The sequence below is a fragment of the Rattus norvegicus genome, chromosome 4 (genome assembly GCF_036323735.1).
Source record: "Rattus norvegicus strain BN/NHsdMcwi chromosome 4, GRCr8, whole genome shotgun sequence".
Classification (NCBI taxonomy): domain Eukaryota; kingdom Metazoa; phylum Chordata; class Mammalia; order Rodentia; family Muridae; genus Rattus; species Rattus norvegicus.
In genome coordinates this window covers 164,454,735-164,467,134 of record NC_086022.1, presented here as the reverse complement: position 1 = coordinate 164,467,134, position 12,400 = coordinate 164,454,735, and the positions used below count along the sequence as shown (strand labels likewise).

The following is a 12,400-nucleotide window of genomic DNA, read 5'->3' as shown; positions in this document are numbered from 1 at the left end:
ACAAGGGAGGGGGAGGCTGCAGGATGGAACGCTTCTTCCCTATTGCCATCCAATGTTCTCTAATAACTACCTTCTCTTTCTGCTTCTTCCTGGAGGAGATCGATTAAAGCATGTACCTGTGCTGTGTAGGCCTCTCTGCTTACTCTTGTGCTTCTGAGTGTTTTCCAGCAATCATCTCTGTATGGTAAAAGGGTCAAAGGGAAAACACCCTGGCCCTGACCCTGACCTGACCCCAAGACCAAGACCAAGACCAGGGCCAAAACACAGAATCGCACCACTTTCCCAGCTTGCCACAGAAACCCACCAATTGCTGGTAATGAAAACCCACCAATTCCTGAGCTTCCCCCAACCCCAATTTCAGGACTTGAAATCCCACCAATAATCTTGACCCTGAGAAACTCTACCCGGCAAGAAACCTTGCCTTCTGTTCAAATGCCTACTAGAAGCAGAGCAGAAGCAGCCACTCTGATGTCTTTCTCCCTTTTCCCCTGAGCAGCTTTTGGTCAGTGTCTTTATCACGGCAACAGAAAAGCAAACTTAGTTAACAATCCTCTTATATTGGATTACAGATGTGTGCCACGACATATAAAACATGGGAATGCTGGTGTTTCTTATATTTGAATTACAATGGATTTAAGATATTCCTTGTACTGATCTTTCAATCCCCCGATACAAAATAAAAAAAATAGGTTTTTTTGGGGGGGAGGAATTAAAAGTTAACAAAAAGTGTAACACCTCTTTCAATTATTGAAATCTGTAGGCATGATTCCAGCTTCTGCGGGAATCTATCATTCCAAGCATCTGTGATAGTTGCCTGTGTAAGAAACAAACCTTAATCTACCATGAGCTTACTTTGCGAAACTTCACTACACAATTCACAGGACCATTGGAAATAAAGAGATTAAAAGCAAAACAAAAATGGGTGTAGGGCTCAAAGACCAAGAGAGGATTAGTGAGATTTACAGTTAGTTCAAACAACCCTAAAGTCACACTGCTTTATCAGATAGTTTGGAGGGAGACTACTCAAAGATCAGGGGAAGGGGGAAGCTGTGATCTGCTTTGATTGGATAGCTGAAGGGAGAGAGGATGCTAATCAGGCTTCCCCATGACGACCACCAGCCAATCGGGCTGCTAGCGAGACACCGTTGGAGTGCATCCTGTTGCCTCTGCCGTTATTCACTCAGAGGAGCGAGGACAAGGCCAGTGAGATGTCCTGTGGCCCACCATGCAGAACAATCACGCTGGAGTGGTGCTACCTCACCCATCTCTCAATCTTACTCTAGCCTTGATCCCAAAGAAACCCAGCCCTCCGAATCCAGAGCTTTGAGGACAACAGATATAAGTATCAGTTCTCCTTCCCTCCTAAGAATTTTCTCAACCTCTGTAGTCACTGAAGCGCCATTTATATGCAGACCGAAAGCTCCCTCAGACTATCTCAGTCAAGCCACCACCGGTTAACATTCGGTAAGGAGATGACAGCAGGGTTTCATTGCAGGCTGAGACTGGTAGCCCAGGCTTTGCCTGTGAAGCAGAGGGTACAGATACGGACCTTAAGTGAAAGCACTCATCATCAGCAAAGGCTCAAAACTAAAAGAAAAAAAATGAAGACAATACACTCCCTCTCACCGTTCTACCTCACCCTTGCTGCAACAGGAGGCATTTCATAAAAATCACTCCCACCCCTCAAAAAAACAAAAGTGGGGACTGGGTTTTTGTTGTGCACGCCTTGCTAAAGAATGTTTCCCTCAGCTCTTGGAAGGGCCACAAGTAGATTCAAAGTACTCTAGAGACAGAAGCCAAAGTCACACCCTCGTTCCTTTTCCCTTTTCCTAATAGAGTAGTGTGTAGGATACAGAGATTAGGGCTTTTTAAATAAAGGTTTTGTTTGCTTGTTGCTTTTTGTCTGGTAAATAGTAACCTGTCTGCTTGCTTTATGTGCAGATTTAAAGAAAGTGGTGACCCTTTGGATCCTGGTAATTGGTGTTATTGCTGTTCTTCTTTGGGGGTTTTTCAGTTTTCCTAAAAAATGTAAGTGATCAGTTTCTGCTAAAACCCCTGATAATCATATTGGCTGTTCTGCCTGACCCCTCCACCTGCTTTACCTCCTAGATCAGTCGATTGATAAGCATCTATTGCATTCAAACGGGGTGCCAGCTGGGATGGGTTTTCCTGAAAACAAGTGAGAGTTGTTTCTAGAGGAATTGCTGGGCAGAAATTCATGCGATCGAAGCAGGAAGAAGGAGGGGTTTTGAGTCAGGGTGGCCTGGTAAAGCTTTAGGAAGAGCTGGGTATGTGTGGTCAATGGTAAGCTCTTGTAGGCACTCTATTCCTGTCAAAAATGATGCCAGCTACAATGGCGGGGGAGGGGGAAAACAAAGTGGGGCATGCTGAGCTGCATTTCCAGAGTGTGTTAACTCAGGGGCCACAGGTGAGTGGAACGTTGGTTCTAGCTTACGCTGATAGAAACATTGGGTGGGAGACATGGCCACCCACCATTACCACCACAAGGTCTCTCCTGACAGTGGAGTGTTCGGTTCTACAGTAGGTCCTGTATCACCTCACTCTGTGACCAGGCTTTTCTCCCTCATCCACCATAGCTGTTCACATTCCACTGCAGCAGCACAGTCTTTAACAGCAGCACAGTAGGTCATAAATTAGGTCATTAGCCCCTACTCTTCCTTTGCGTAGTACTTATGGTAACTGCTTGATACAGAAACCTTGAAGTGTTTTCTTTCTCCCCTCCCTGCCAGTCTGCCCTCCTCCTCTCCTCTCCTCTCCTCTCCTTCCTTCCTTCCTTCCTTCCTTTCTCTTTTCAGGCTCTCTCGTGGGCTGAGCACATGGCCTGCCCTTAGATTACATCTCCAGCTCAAACTCCTAGGTTTTTATTTGGTTTAGTTTAGTTTTCCAAGAGGACAGTTGGTGTTTAGAGCTGGTCCCAGTCTAGGGCCTTTCGTATGCTATGCACGGGATCTAACTTGGAGCAACACCCCAGGGGCTGCACTTTCTAATATTGAATCCACTCTGATCAGGTTTCTGCTTCAGTTTTTCTTGTAAAACCTGTAGTCAAGTTTAGCAAAATCCCCAGCACCGCCATTGTTCCTTTCATCTTACTTGACGATGCACATTCATTTTTTTAATAATAATTTTTCTCTTTAAAAAAATGTCACACTATTATACAATATATTTAGATCATCTCCATCTCCTTCGTAACATCTGCAATGGCTCCCTTCCATGTTCTTGCCCTTCATTCTTCAGTGGTTGTTAACCCTCTGACTCCAATTAGCACTTGCAGAGTTGTCCGCAAAGAAGAGTCACTTCCTCCCTCTGTAAGGATCTACTGTCCGTCCAGCAAGTTCGGGGCTTCAAAGGGAGGGCCTCCCTCATTCACATTGAAATTTCTACCTGTTGGCTATTGAGAAAAGTCTCTCCGAAACAGGTAGTGGTGGATGCAGACACAGATCACTGGCCAAGCTAGCAAGTATAAGTAACTGTAAGTACTCAACTTCAGATGAGTCACTGGCACTACCCTTCTCCACGCAAGGCTCAGAGGACATCATAGAAGAGTGGAAACTGTGTCACTGGGATGCATGAGGAAGAGAGTGGTGAACTGGTGACTTCTGTAGAACAGGTGGTTACATCAACTTCCGGTAGCTCCGGATCTTTAATCATTTTTTTTTTTGACTCTTCCCAAAAAGTAATTCCATTTTGGCCTTCAAGGCCATACACTATGTCTCCTGCATACAGCACAACTGACTTTATTTCCTTTGCTCATTTCTTCTTTTCCCTCTGCTCTTACTGGCCTCAGTGTTTGAACATGTCTCTTCGTGTATACAATCTTTGAGGCATTGTTGGCTTGTCAGCCTTCTGACTAGCCTTGGACCTTTATCACATAAATATATCTCCAATCTTGGACATTTCCTTGAATTTAATCATTTTTAAACCAGTGTAGCTACTTTGATCGGCTAATAAATATCTCAAACTTAATAATATTCATGCTGTGAAATCTCTCTCTCCTCTCTATCTCTTTGTATGTGTGCATAGGAGAGAGAGAAAGAGAGAGAGAAAGAGAGAGAGAGAGAGAAAGAGAGAGAGAGAGAAAGAGAGAGAGAAAGAGAGAGAGAGAGAAAGAGAGAGAGAGAGAGAAAGAGAGAGAAAGAGAGAGAGAGAAAGAGAGAGAGAAAGAGAGAGAAAGAGAGAGAGAGAGAGAAAGAGAGAGAGAGAGAAAGAGAGAGAAAGAGAGAGAGAAAGAGAGAGAGAGAGAGAGAAAGAGAGAGAGAGAGAGAGAGAGAGAGAGAGAGAGAGAGAGAGAGAGAGAATGTATTCCAGTAGAAACCAGAAGTCAGTGGAGTCAGGACTCATCCACCTTGGTTTTTTTTTTTCTGGTTGTTTGTTTGTTTTCTTTGTTTTTAAAAAAATAAAAGGACCCTCAGTAGTTCCTGTGGCTCAGGTTAGGTTTAGCTGGCTGGCCAACACCTCCCAGGGATGTGCCTGTCCACTTGTGGGATTATAAGAGAGCTTCACCATATCCAACTTTTTCTTTGAGTTCTGGAGACTTAGCTCAGGTCGTCATACCTCCATGATAAATCGTTTATGAGCCGCAGCCTCAGGGTCTGAACCTCTCATCAGTCTCTCTTTCTGCATATCACTCATTCATGGTCTTCCTCATCTGAGGAATCAGTGAGTGGATTCTCCCAACTGGAACGCCAAAAGGCCTTATTTTCTCTTACCTCCTTTTGACTTTCCAAATATAATTAGTAAATTATGCCTTTTCTTTCCCTGAGGCAGATGTGAACTCTTTCCATTCCCTCTCTGGTTAACCAGACTGGATCGCACTTTATACTCTGATATTGTCTCTCTTCTACCCTTGATCTCTTAAAGCAATTGCCAATATATATTGCATAGGCGTAAGTTCTATTAATTAGACTTTTACATTTCTTCTACATTGTCTTTACAATAAAAGTGAGTCTAATTTAAACTGGCCATATTTCAAGGTTCAATAGTCACATGTGCCTAATGACACCTTCATTTTGAACAATTCAGAAGAGTTATCAGATCTGATAGAAATGCTGCATAGTTTTTTAGTCACTTAGAGCAATGTCCAATGAATGGTTACATTGTCCTTATTGCACCTAGTGACCCTGGACTTCGATGACCTGTACTACTCAATCCTTCACTTGGTGTGTAGGAACATGTACATCTTCATTATCTGGTGAACAATCCCCCCTTCCCATTGTTTTAGGGGGAAAACATTCTTACCATGGAGGCAGCCATACCTCCCTAGTCTACCTTTCTTCAGGTCTTTACTAGGCATCACCTTTGTCTAACCCTACCCTGAATGTTGTCGTAGGTATCCAGCAGTCATCCCTATCCATTGAACTGGGTGCATTTCATAAGAAACTGTATGGTCTCAGGCATGCAACATTCATGAAAGCAAGGCTTTTTTTTCACGTTATATTCATCTCTGTATTCTAAGAACTACAAAAGCATAAATCTCTGCCACGGGGTAATTGGTTAGCCTGGAAGTGGTTGGATGTACAAACGAAATAAATAAACTAGTAGATGAATGATAAAATTGGATTTCTGATAGCCTACATTTTGAACCAACTATTTGACTTTGATAGTAGTTGTTGGTTTGAACCAAATATTTTGGGGTAATTTGGGTTGTGGTATTTGTCAAGTAATTTCAGTGACATGAATATTTTGGGGGTATATAGAACCTTACTGCTGGTTAACGCTTTCAATTGAATAGTCTCCTCTTCATTAGCTTGAGCGGGAGCAAGATAGTTTGTCTGCCTATATATCTGTCTGTCTATTTGTTTTTCAAGGCATGGGAGAAGTGCCTTAAATATTGTTTCTTTCAGGATTATTTGTAAATATGTAACTTCATGTATCTAGTTCTGTGAGCTTAATAGGAAATGTTGTAAAAGTTAATACAATTTTAGTAATTTTTCTTCCGATTTTTTTTTAATTCACTCAAGAACAAAGGACAAAGAAGTAACTTCAACTTTTGAGGAAATGCTGTTTCTGAGAAACAGCTGAATATTGGTTAGGTCACTGAGAGAGAACCAACCCTTTGATGTAATAGCTATAGAGGATTCATTTGGAGGAAAACTTGTCTCGTGTGGCATATACATTTTTTTTTGGGGTTCTTTTTTTCGGAGCTGGGGACCGAACCCAGGGCCTTGCGCTTCCTAGGTAAGCGCTCTACCACTGAGCTAAATCCCCAGCCCCGGCATATACATTTTTAAGAGAAGTAAGAGAATAAGTAAATAAATTCCACTATCATAACAATGGGAGAGAAATAAAGGATGTTATGTTTCTGGAAATTGATCACTACAGTTTTAAATTCCATGTAATTTTTTTTATCCTTATTAACTTGAGTAATTCTTATTTACATTTTGATTATTATTCCCCTTCCCGGTTTCCAGGCCAACAACTCCCTAACCCTTCCCCTCCCCTTCTATATGGGCTTCCCCTCCCCATCCTCCCCCCATTACCACCCTCCCCCCAACAATCACATTTACTGGGGGTTCAATCTTGTCAGGACCAAGGGCTTCCCCTCTCACTGGTGCTCTTACTAGGCTATTCATTGCTACCTATGAGGTTGGAGTCCAGAGTCAGTCCATGTATAGTCTTAATTCCATGTAATCTTAATTCTCCAATGCTTCTTTCACTTGTGCTGTCCACTTTGGTTAGCCTTTCATCATGGACTTGATGGCTAAAGTCCAATGACTGAAAAGTGATATGAACGTGAAATGTATTTTTATCATTGTAGCATTCAGAGGAATCTTTCACAATGAAAGTCAGACTCCTTTCTCTCACAGTATCTTCATGTCCTGTGTTCAGTTACAGTTACAAGACAAACCAAAAACGAGGTGTGCAGCGATGGAGTAAAGATTTGCCTTCATGGCTGGAACAAATTAAATCGGAACTGCTTCACTCATTTCTCACATGCAAATTCATGGTTCACTGCCAAAGAGACCTGCAAATTCCACGATGCAACTCTTGCTGTGTTCAACGACCAGACTGAATTGGTTAGATTTCCCGCTTGGCATGCTGAATAGTTAAGACTTGGATCTTTTGGCTTTGGCGAACTTGGAGCTCAGAGAGGAAGACAGAAAACTAGAAGTAGCAATGGAAAATACATAAATTATTCAGTATGTTAGATACAAATCAAAGCATTTTTTCACTTCTCCAAGTGGGTAGATTGGAAACAAGCTCATGTCCTTGAAATAATGGCATCTGAGCAAAGAAATAAAACAGGTAGGGCAGGTAGTCAAGGGAGCACCTAGGAGATGAAGAGTCTGGGGAAATAAATTAGCTGGAGCACAGGTTTAAGATGGATAAATGCTTGGAATAGTCAAGGAACCAAAAAGATAGCCAATCACCCTGCCTAAAGCTTACCATGGGGTCTGGTAAGCCATTACAGAAACTTGGAGTTTTTTTGCTTCAGGCAAAACAGGGAGCTGTTTCAGAATTAAGGCCAAAGTGCTATGTTCTAACCTCAGTCTTTTTAAAAAATAAATATTTTATTTACTTTATGTTCTGATTGCAGCTTCCCCTCCCTCGTCTCCTTCCAGTCCCTCCTTTGCATCTCCCCTTATCCCATCCTCTCTTCCTCCCTTTCTTCTCCAAAAAGGGGAGGCCTCCCATGGTTATCAGCCTGTCTTGTCATAACAAGTTGCAGTAAGACTAGAAGCATCTTCTCCTATTGAGGCTAAACAGGAGTAGCCCAGTAAAGGGAAGGAAAGGATTCCAAAGGCAGGCAGTGTAGTCAGAGACCCCCTCTGCTCCTACTCTAACTTTAGTTTTTACAAAATTTTTTTCCCTGATGTAACTAAAGACAGGGTGTTAGGTACTCAACTCCCCTGCAGGACCTGTGGTAAGAGCATGATGGAGTCAGACAAAGGCAGTAACATTTTTATATACTGATAATAAGACCACTAGATGATACCCCTAACAGCATTCTGCTTTGTCACAGGATATTGTAATGAAGCAAATGGAGGATATACAAACATTTTGGATTGGACTGTACAAAAAAGATTTTCGCGGACCCTGGGTTTGGACAAATGGAAGTAAATACAATAATTGGTAAGCCTTCATATTTATTTAGTGTTAATCATAAATTGTGGTAAAAATTCTACCTCTATAAACAGATACATCTACTGTTTCTTGAAATACATTTCTTTTCTTTTTTCTTTTTTCTTTTTTTTTTATTAACTTGAGTATTTCTTATATACATTTCGAGTGTTATTCCCTTTCCCGGTTTCCGGGCAAACATCCCCCTCCCCCTTCCCCTTCCTTATGGGTGTTCCCCTCCCCACCCTCCCCCCATTGCCACCCTCCCCCCAACAGTCTAGTTCACTGGGGGTTCAGTCTTAGCAGGACCCAGGGCTTCCCCTTCCACTGGTGCTCTTACTAGGATATTGATTGCTACCTATGAGGTCAGAGTCCAAGGTCAGTCCATGTATAGTCTTTAGGTAGTGGCTTAGTCCCTGGAAGCTCTGGTTGCTTGGCATTGTTGTTCATAAGGGGTCTCGAGCCCCTTCAAGCTCTTCCAGTTCTTTCTCTGATTCCTTCAATGGGGGTCCCGTTCTCAGTTCAGTGGTTTGCTGCTGGCATTGAAATACATTTCTTAAAGGGGCCTTCCAACAGACACTGAAGAGAAGATTCAGGTGAACTGGTGGTATCTAGGAATAGTATGCCCTCAAGCACCAGTGTTTGTTTCTATGTGTTTAGGTAGGTTTTGCACTGTCTTCCATTCATTCTAGACTTGACCTAAGTCTGGGCAGTTTAGCTCTTGCCTGAGTAAGACTGTTTTTGTGTGTACCTTGTGTGTGTGTGTGTGTGTGTGTGTGTGTGTGTGTGTGTGTGTGTGTATTTCCTTTCACTTCTTATTGGTAAGGATCTGAAGATATATATACATATCTTACATACATACATATATATATATATATATATATCAAGTCATTGTGTATTTTTAACCTAAATTTGATGTGTGTGTGTGTGTGTATGTGTGTGTGTGTGTGTGTGTGTGTGTGTGTAAATTCTTTATCCAACAGTGGACTAGTAATATGGTTGAGAATAAATTGGGAAGAGAGAGGTTTGTTTTCTTTTTACTTAAAATTCCAGAACTACTCTGCTGTCCCAAATGCAAAAAATTAATTGTATCTTTAGACTCTATTTTTGTTCTGGAAGCATTTAACCCCCCACCCCCAACTTCATAGTGAATTAAAGACTTAGAAGGTTGTATTTTTCACAGTGTAGCTACAAACTGCCATGTACTGAGTGCCTTCTCCACAGCAGTTGCTCGCTCTGTGGTATTAATATAAAATTCCTCTGCAGAAGTAGTGTTTCAATGGAAAGAAGTTTCTAGGATTATTGTATTTCCATCAAATTTAGTTTAAAAACACACAATGACTTGCAAGCAGCAACATAACCAGTAATTGTAGTTTTCCACTTTGAAAGCATATAAGAAAATATATGACACAAGATAAATTTTGAATACAAAACATGGTAACTATGGTATCTATGACAGCTTAAGATGTTACGTATCCCACTTTTAAAAACAGAAGAAGAAAAACTGAGAGAAAGGTAAAGCTATGAGCTGGTGAAAGGTGCTGCATTAGTTTGCTAGGGTTACCACAATAAATGACACAGTGTAAGCAGCAGATCTAGGCTCTGGAAGTCAATAGTCAAGGTGTCGTTGGGGTCTGTTTTCTCTGTCTTCTCTTCTTGCCACATAGGTTCCTGCCATCTCACATTGTCTTCCTCTGGCTCAACCTATATACATACTAGTGCCTCAGTTGTTTCTTCTTAAAAGAGCCTCAGTGGTGCGTGGGGTTAGGGACATACCTAGGGATACAAAGGGCCCTGGCTTCACTCCCAACATGACAGAGAAAGAGCAGTCAGATTATATGAGATTAGGGTTCACCAAAAGATACTTTAAGCCAGATATGGAGTCTAAGTTCCAAATACCAAAATCAAAAGTCATCTTATTTAGTAAGTCTTTTTCAAACTCTATTTTTTTAATTACAATTACTTTCTGCACCATCAAGGAGTAGGGCTTCCTCGTATGGATTTCCCATAATAGTTCATGGGAACATTGGCACACTGGACATGTCTCAGCATGGAAGTCTAGCACCTCTCCATCTACATGCTCCATGTGTGGACTCAACCAACCCCAGGTGAAAGACTTTTAGAGAGTAAACTGATTGTACTTCTATTGAATGTGTCTGACTTATTTTCCTGTCATCAGAGCCTGGCAAGACAGCATCACTACTATTTATCTAACATGGACATGATTCTACATAAATTATTTAGGGGACAACCTGAAGTCTGCGACAGGAGCTATGCAAGCACTGCATTGTTTTATGTAGGGGACCCGACCTGAGTGTCTGTGACTGGTGATAGCTTTAACTCCTTCAAGGACACCAAAGAGTTGACTATACACACAGATTTTAGACTAAGAATAAGACTAAAATTTGAGGGTCTCTTTAGAAATGAACAAAGGGTACACCAGTGGTGATGTTCAAAGTAACCAAGGTAACAAAGGCATTTTGATCACGTTATCATCAGAACTTCACCACGACTCACTATTCTGTGTTTTCTTGTTTGGAATTCTCAATATTACATGTTGTATATGTGACCTACAGAAGGAAAACTTAGAAAACTTTTGCTAGCAGTTCCGCGTAGCACTTTTTATACACCCTGTCACTCTGCCAAGGAAGTAAGGCTTTATCTCACACTAGAATTGGTTAGAGTGGCAAAGTGAATGCCTATGGCAAAGTTATGACAGACCTGGATTGAGAAGCATGAAAAGATGTTCCCTGAAATGACAGTTACACTCTCCCCCTGCACTACCTCTAAGTGCCTTAATACATTAACTTACTCATTTCATTACCACATGCATGGAGGAATCGGATCCCTCTTTGAATGGTTAGCATGTTTTCTTTCTTCCTTGTTAGAAGCATAGAGTGCCGAGCCATGATGATTTTTTTGAGGAGTGGAGTCACACAGCACCTTCTTATCTGTGCCAGGAGGTTAAGTATTAATGACTGGCAAGAGAACAGCAACAGCATGCATAGCTTCCTCTCCAAAGAGCACATTTGAACCATGATCACCAAAGTTTAGATTTATTCACTATATGAGGCTGTATTGGGTCTCATAAATAAAAAAGTCATCCCTTTGTTTTATTCCAGGTATGAAGTCCAAGACTATGGTCATTGTGCCTTCCTGCATAAAAGTGGCATAGACAGTACCAACTGTAATGATCTAAAAGAATATATTTGCACCCAAGAAGGCCATTGCCCTTGAAGATTTCTTCCATCCAAAAGAACATGAAGAGCAGTGTCTTGCTTTGTCCATGATGTGTAATTCTTCTGACTGACATCTCTTCAAATCTAATTGGACTGATAAACTTTTACATGAATTTTATCTTCATTGAAATAGTTACTAAGAAGCCAGCAATTAAACTAAGTTTGATGTGGTGCTGCTGGATCATCCAGGTTGGTGCATTTGAAGATGTGGCCATGGAGGACCTTACTCAGAAGTGCTTCATGTCAGTGGAGCACACTGGGGGGCATAAAGAATAAAGAGAAAGATCCCTCTGCTTGTCTAAAATTCATTGACATCTTCAGAAAAGAAAAAGAAGAGTTGCAGGACAGGGTGAGCATAAGAAATGTTTTGTTTGTCCTCAAATAATACATGATTTGTGTGAAACTGAAGGAAGGCATAAGGGGTAAACTATTCTGATTGAGGACCCTGTGTCACCACTGAGGACCAGGCAACACTCCATATGTCTCTAGACCTTTGGTCAAGCTGCCAAACTGAAAGACTTAAGGTAACCTGAATTTGTAGTTGCCATAGTTGCTGAAAGAGTGAAGGATGCAAGTTTTGCAATGAGTCAGGGTGAGCAGAATGTGAGCACCCAGAGGTAGAGAGGAACATGAAGAAAGAAGCTTTGTGACCTTGAAGAATCCATGGAGATTAGCCTGAATTCCAAAAACTGTTCCACTCAGATTCTGGATAACACTGAAATGATCATGAAGACAGGAGGGCACAAACATCAATACTGGTCATCATTAAAAAAACAATCTCTTCAACTACCACATGTCTTTTCTCATATGTGATCTTAGAGTTTGCATTTTATATGCAAACATGAAGGGATACAGTCTGTAAACAAGAAAATGGGCTATGGGAAGAGGACTGAAGTTCTGAAGGAGGAAGAAAAGGTAATAGACAACATGTGGCATAAAACCAAGAGATCCTGAAGCCTATGCTCCTCTAAATAGCTGCTAGCTACTGTTCCTTCAAAGGGAGGGCAAGGATCTCACAGCATTTAGGCAACTTTGTCGCTTAAAGAGTCATTAGGCCCTGGGTTTGAATTGTAGAAGTTGAA

The 12,400-nt window shown here is 41.5% G+C and overlaps 1 protein-coding gene across 1 annotated transcript; it reads left to right on the top strand.

The window, feature by feature from the left end:
* Nucleotides 1-1,198: 1,198 nt before the first annotated feature.
* Nucleotides 1,199-12,104, top strand: Clec2ml1 (C-type lectin domain family 2, member M like 1). Its single transcript, NM_001194985.2, has 5 exons — nucleotides 1,199-1,464; nucleotides 1,942-2,028; nucleotides 6,847-7,034; nucleotides 7,982-8,091; nucleotides 11,202-12,104. The coding sequence occupies exons 1-5, from the start codon at nucleotides 1,407-1,409 to the stop codon at nucleotides 11,314-11,316; spliced, it is 558 nt and encodes a 185-aa protein (NP_001181914.1). The 5' UTR covers nucleotides 1,199-1,406; the 3' UTR covers nucleotides 11,317-12,104.
* Nucleotides 12,105-12,400: the final 296 nt, after the last annotated feature.

Bases quoted from the DNA above. Each gene is read 5' to 3' on its own strand.
- Clec2ml1 (NM_001194985.2), top strand. From the start codon at position 1,407: ATGCAGACCGAAAGCTCCCTCAGACTATCTCAGTCAAGCCACCACCGG. The intron at 1,465-1,941 runs GTAAGGAGATGA...CTTTATGTGCAG, and splicing joins CCACCACCGGTTAACATTCG to ATTTAAAGAAAGTGGTGACC. The intron at 8,092-11,201 runs GTAAGCCTTCAT...GTTTTATTCCAG, and splicing joins GGAAGTAAATACAATAATTG to GTATGAAGTCCAAGACTATG.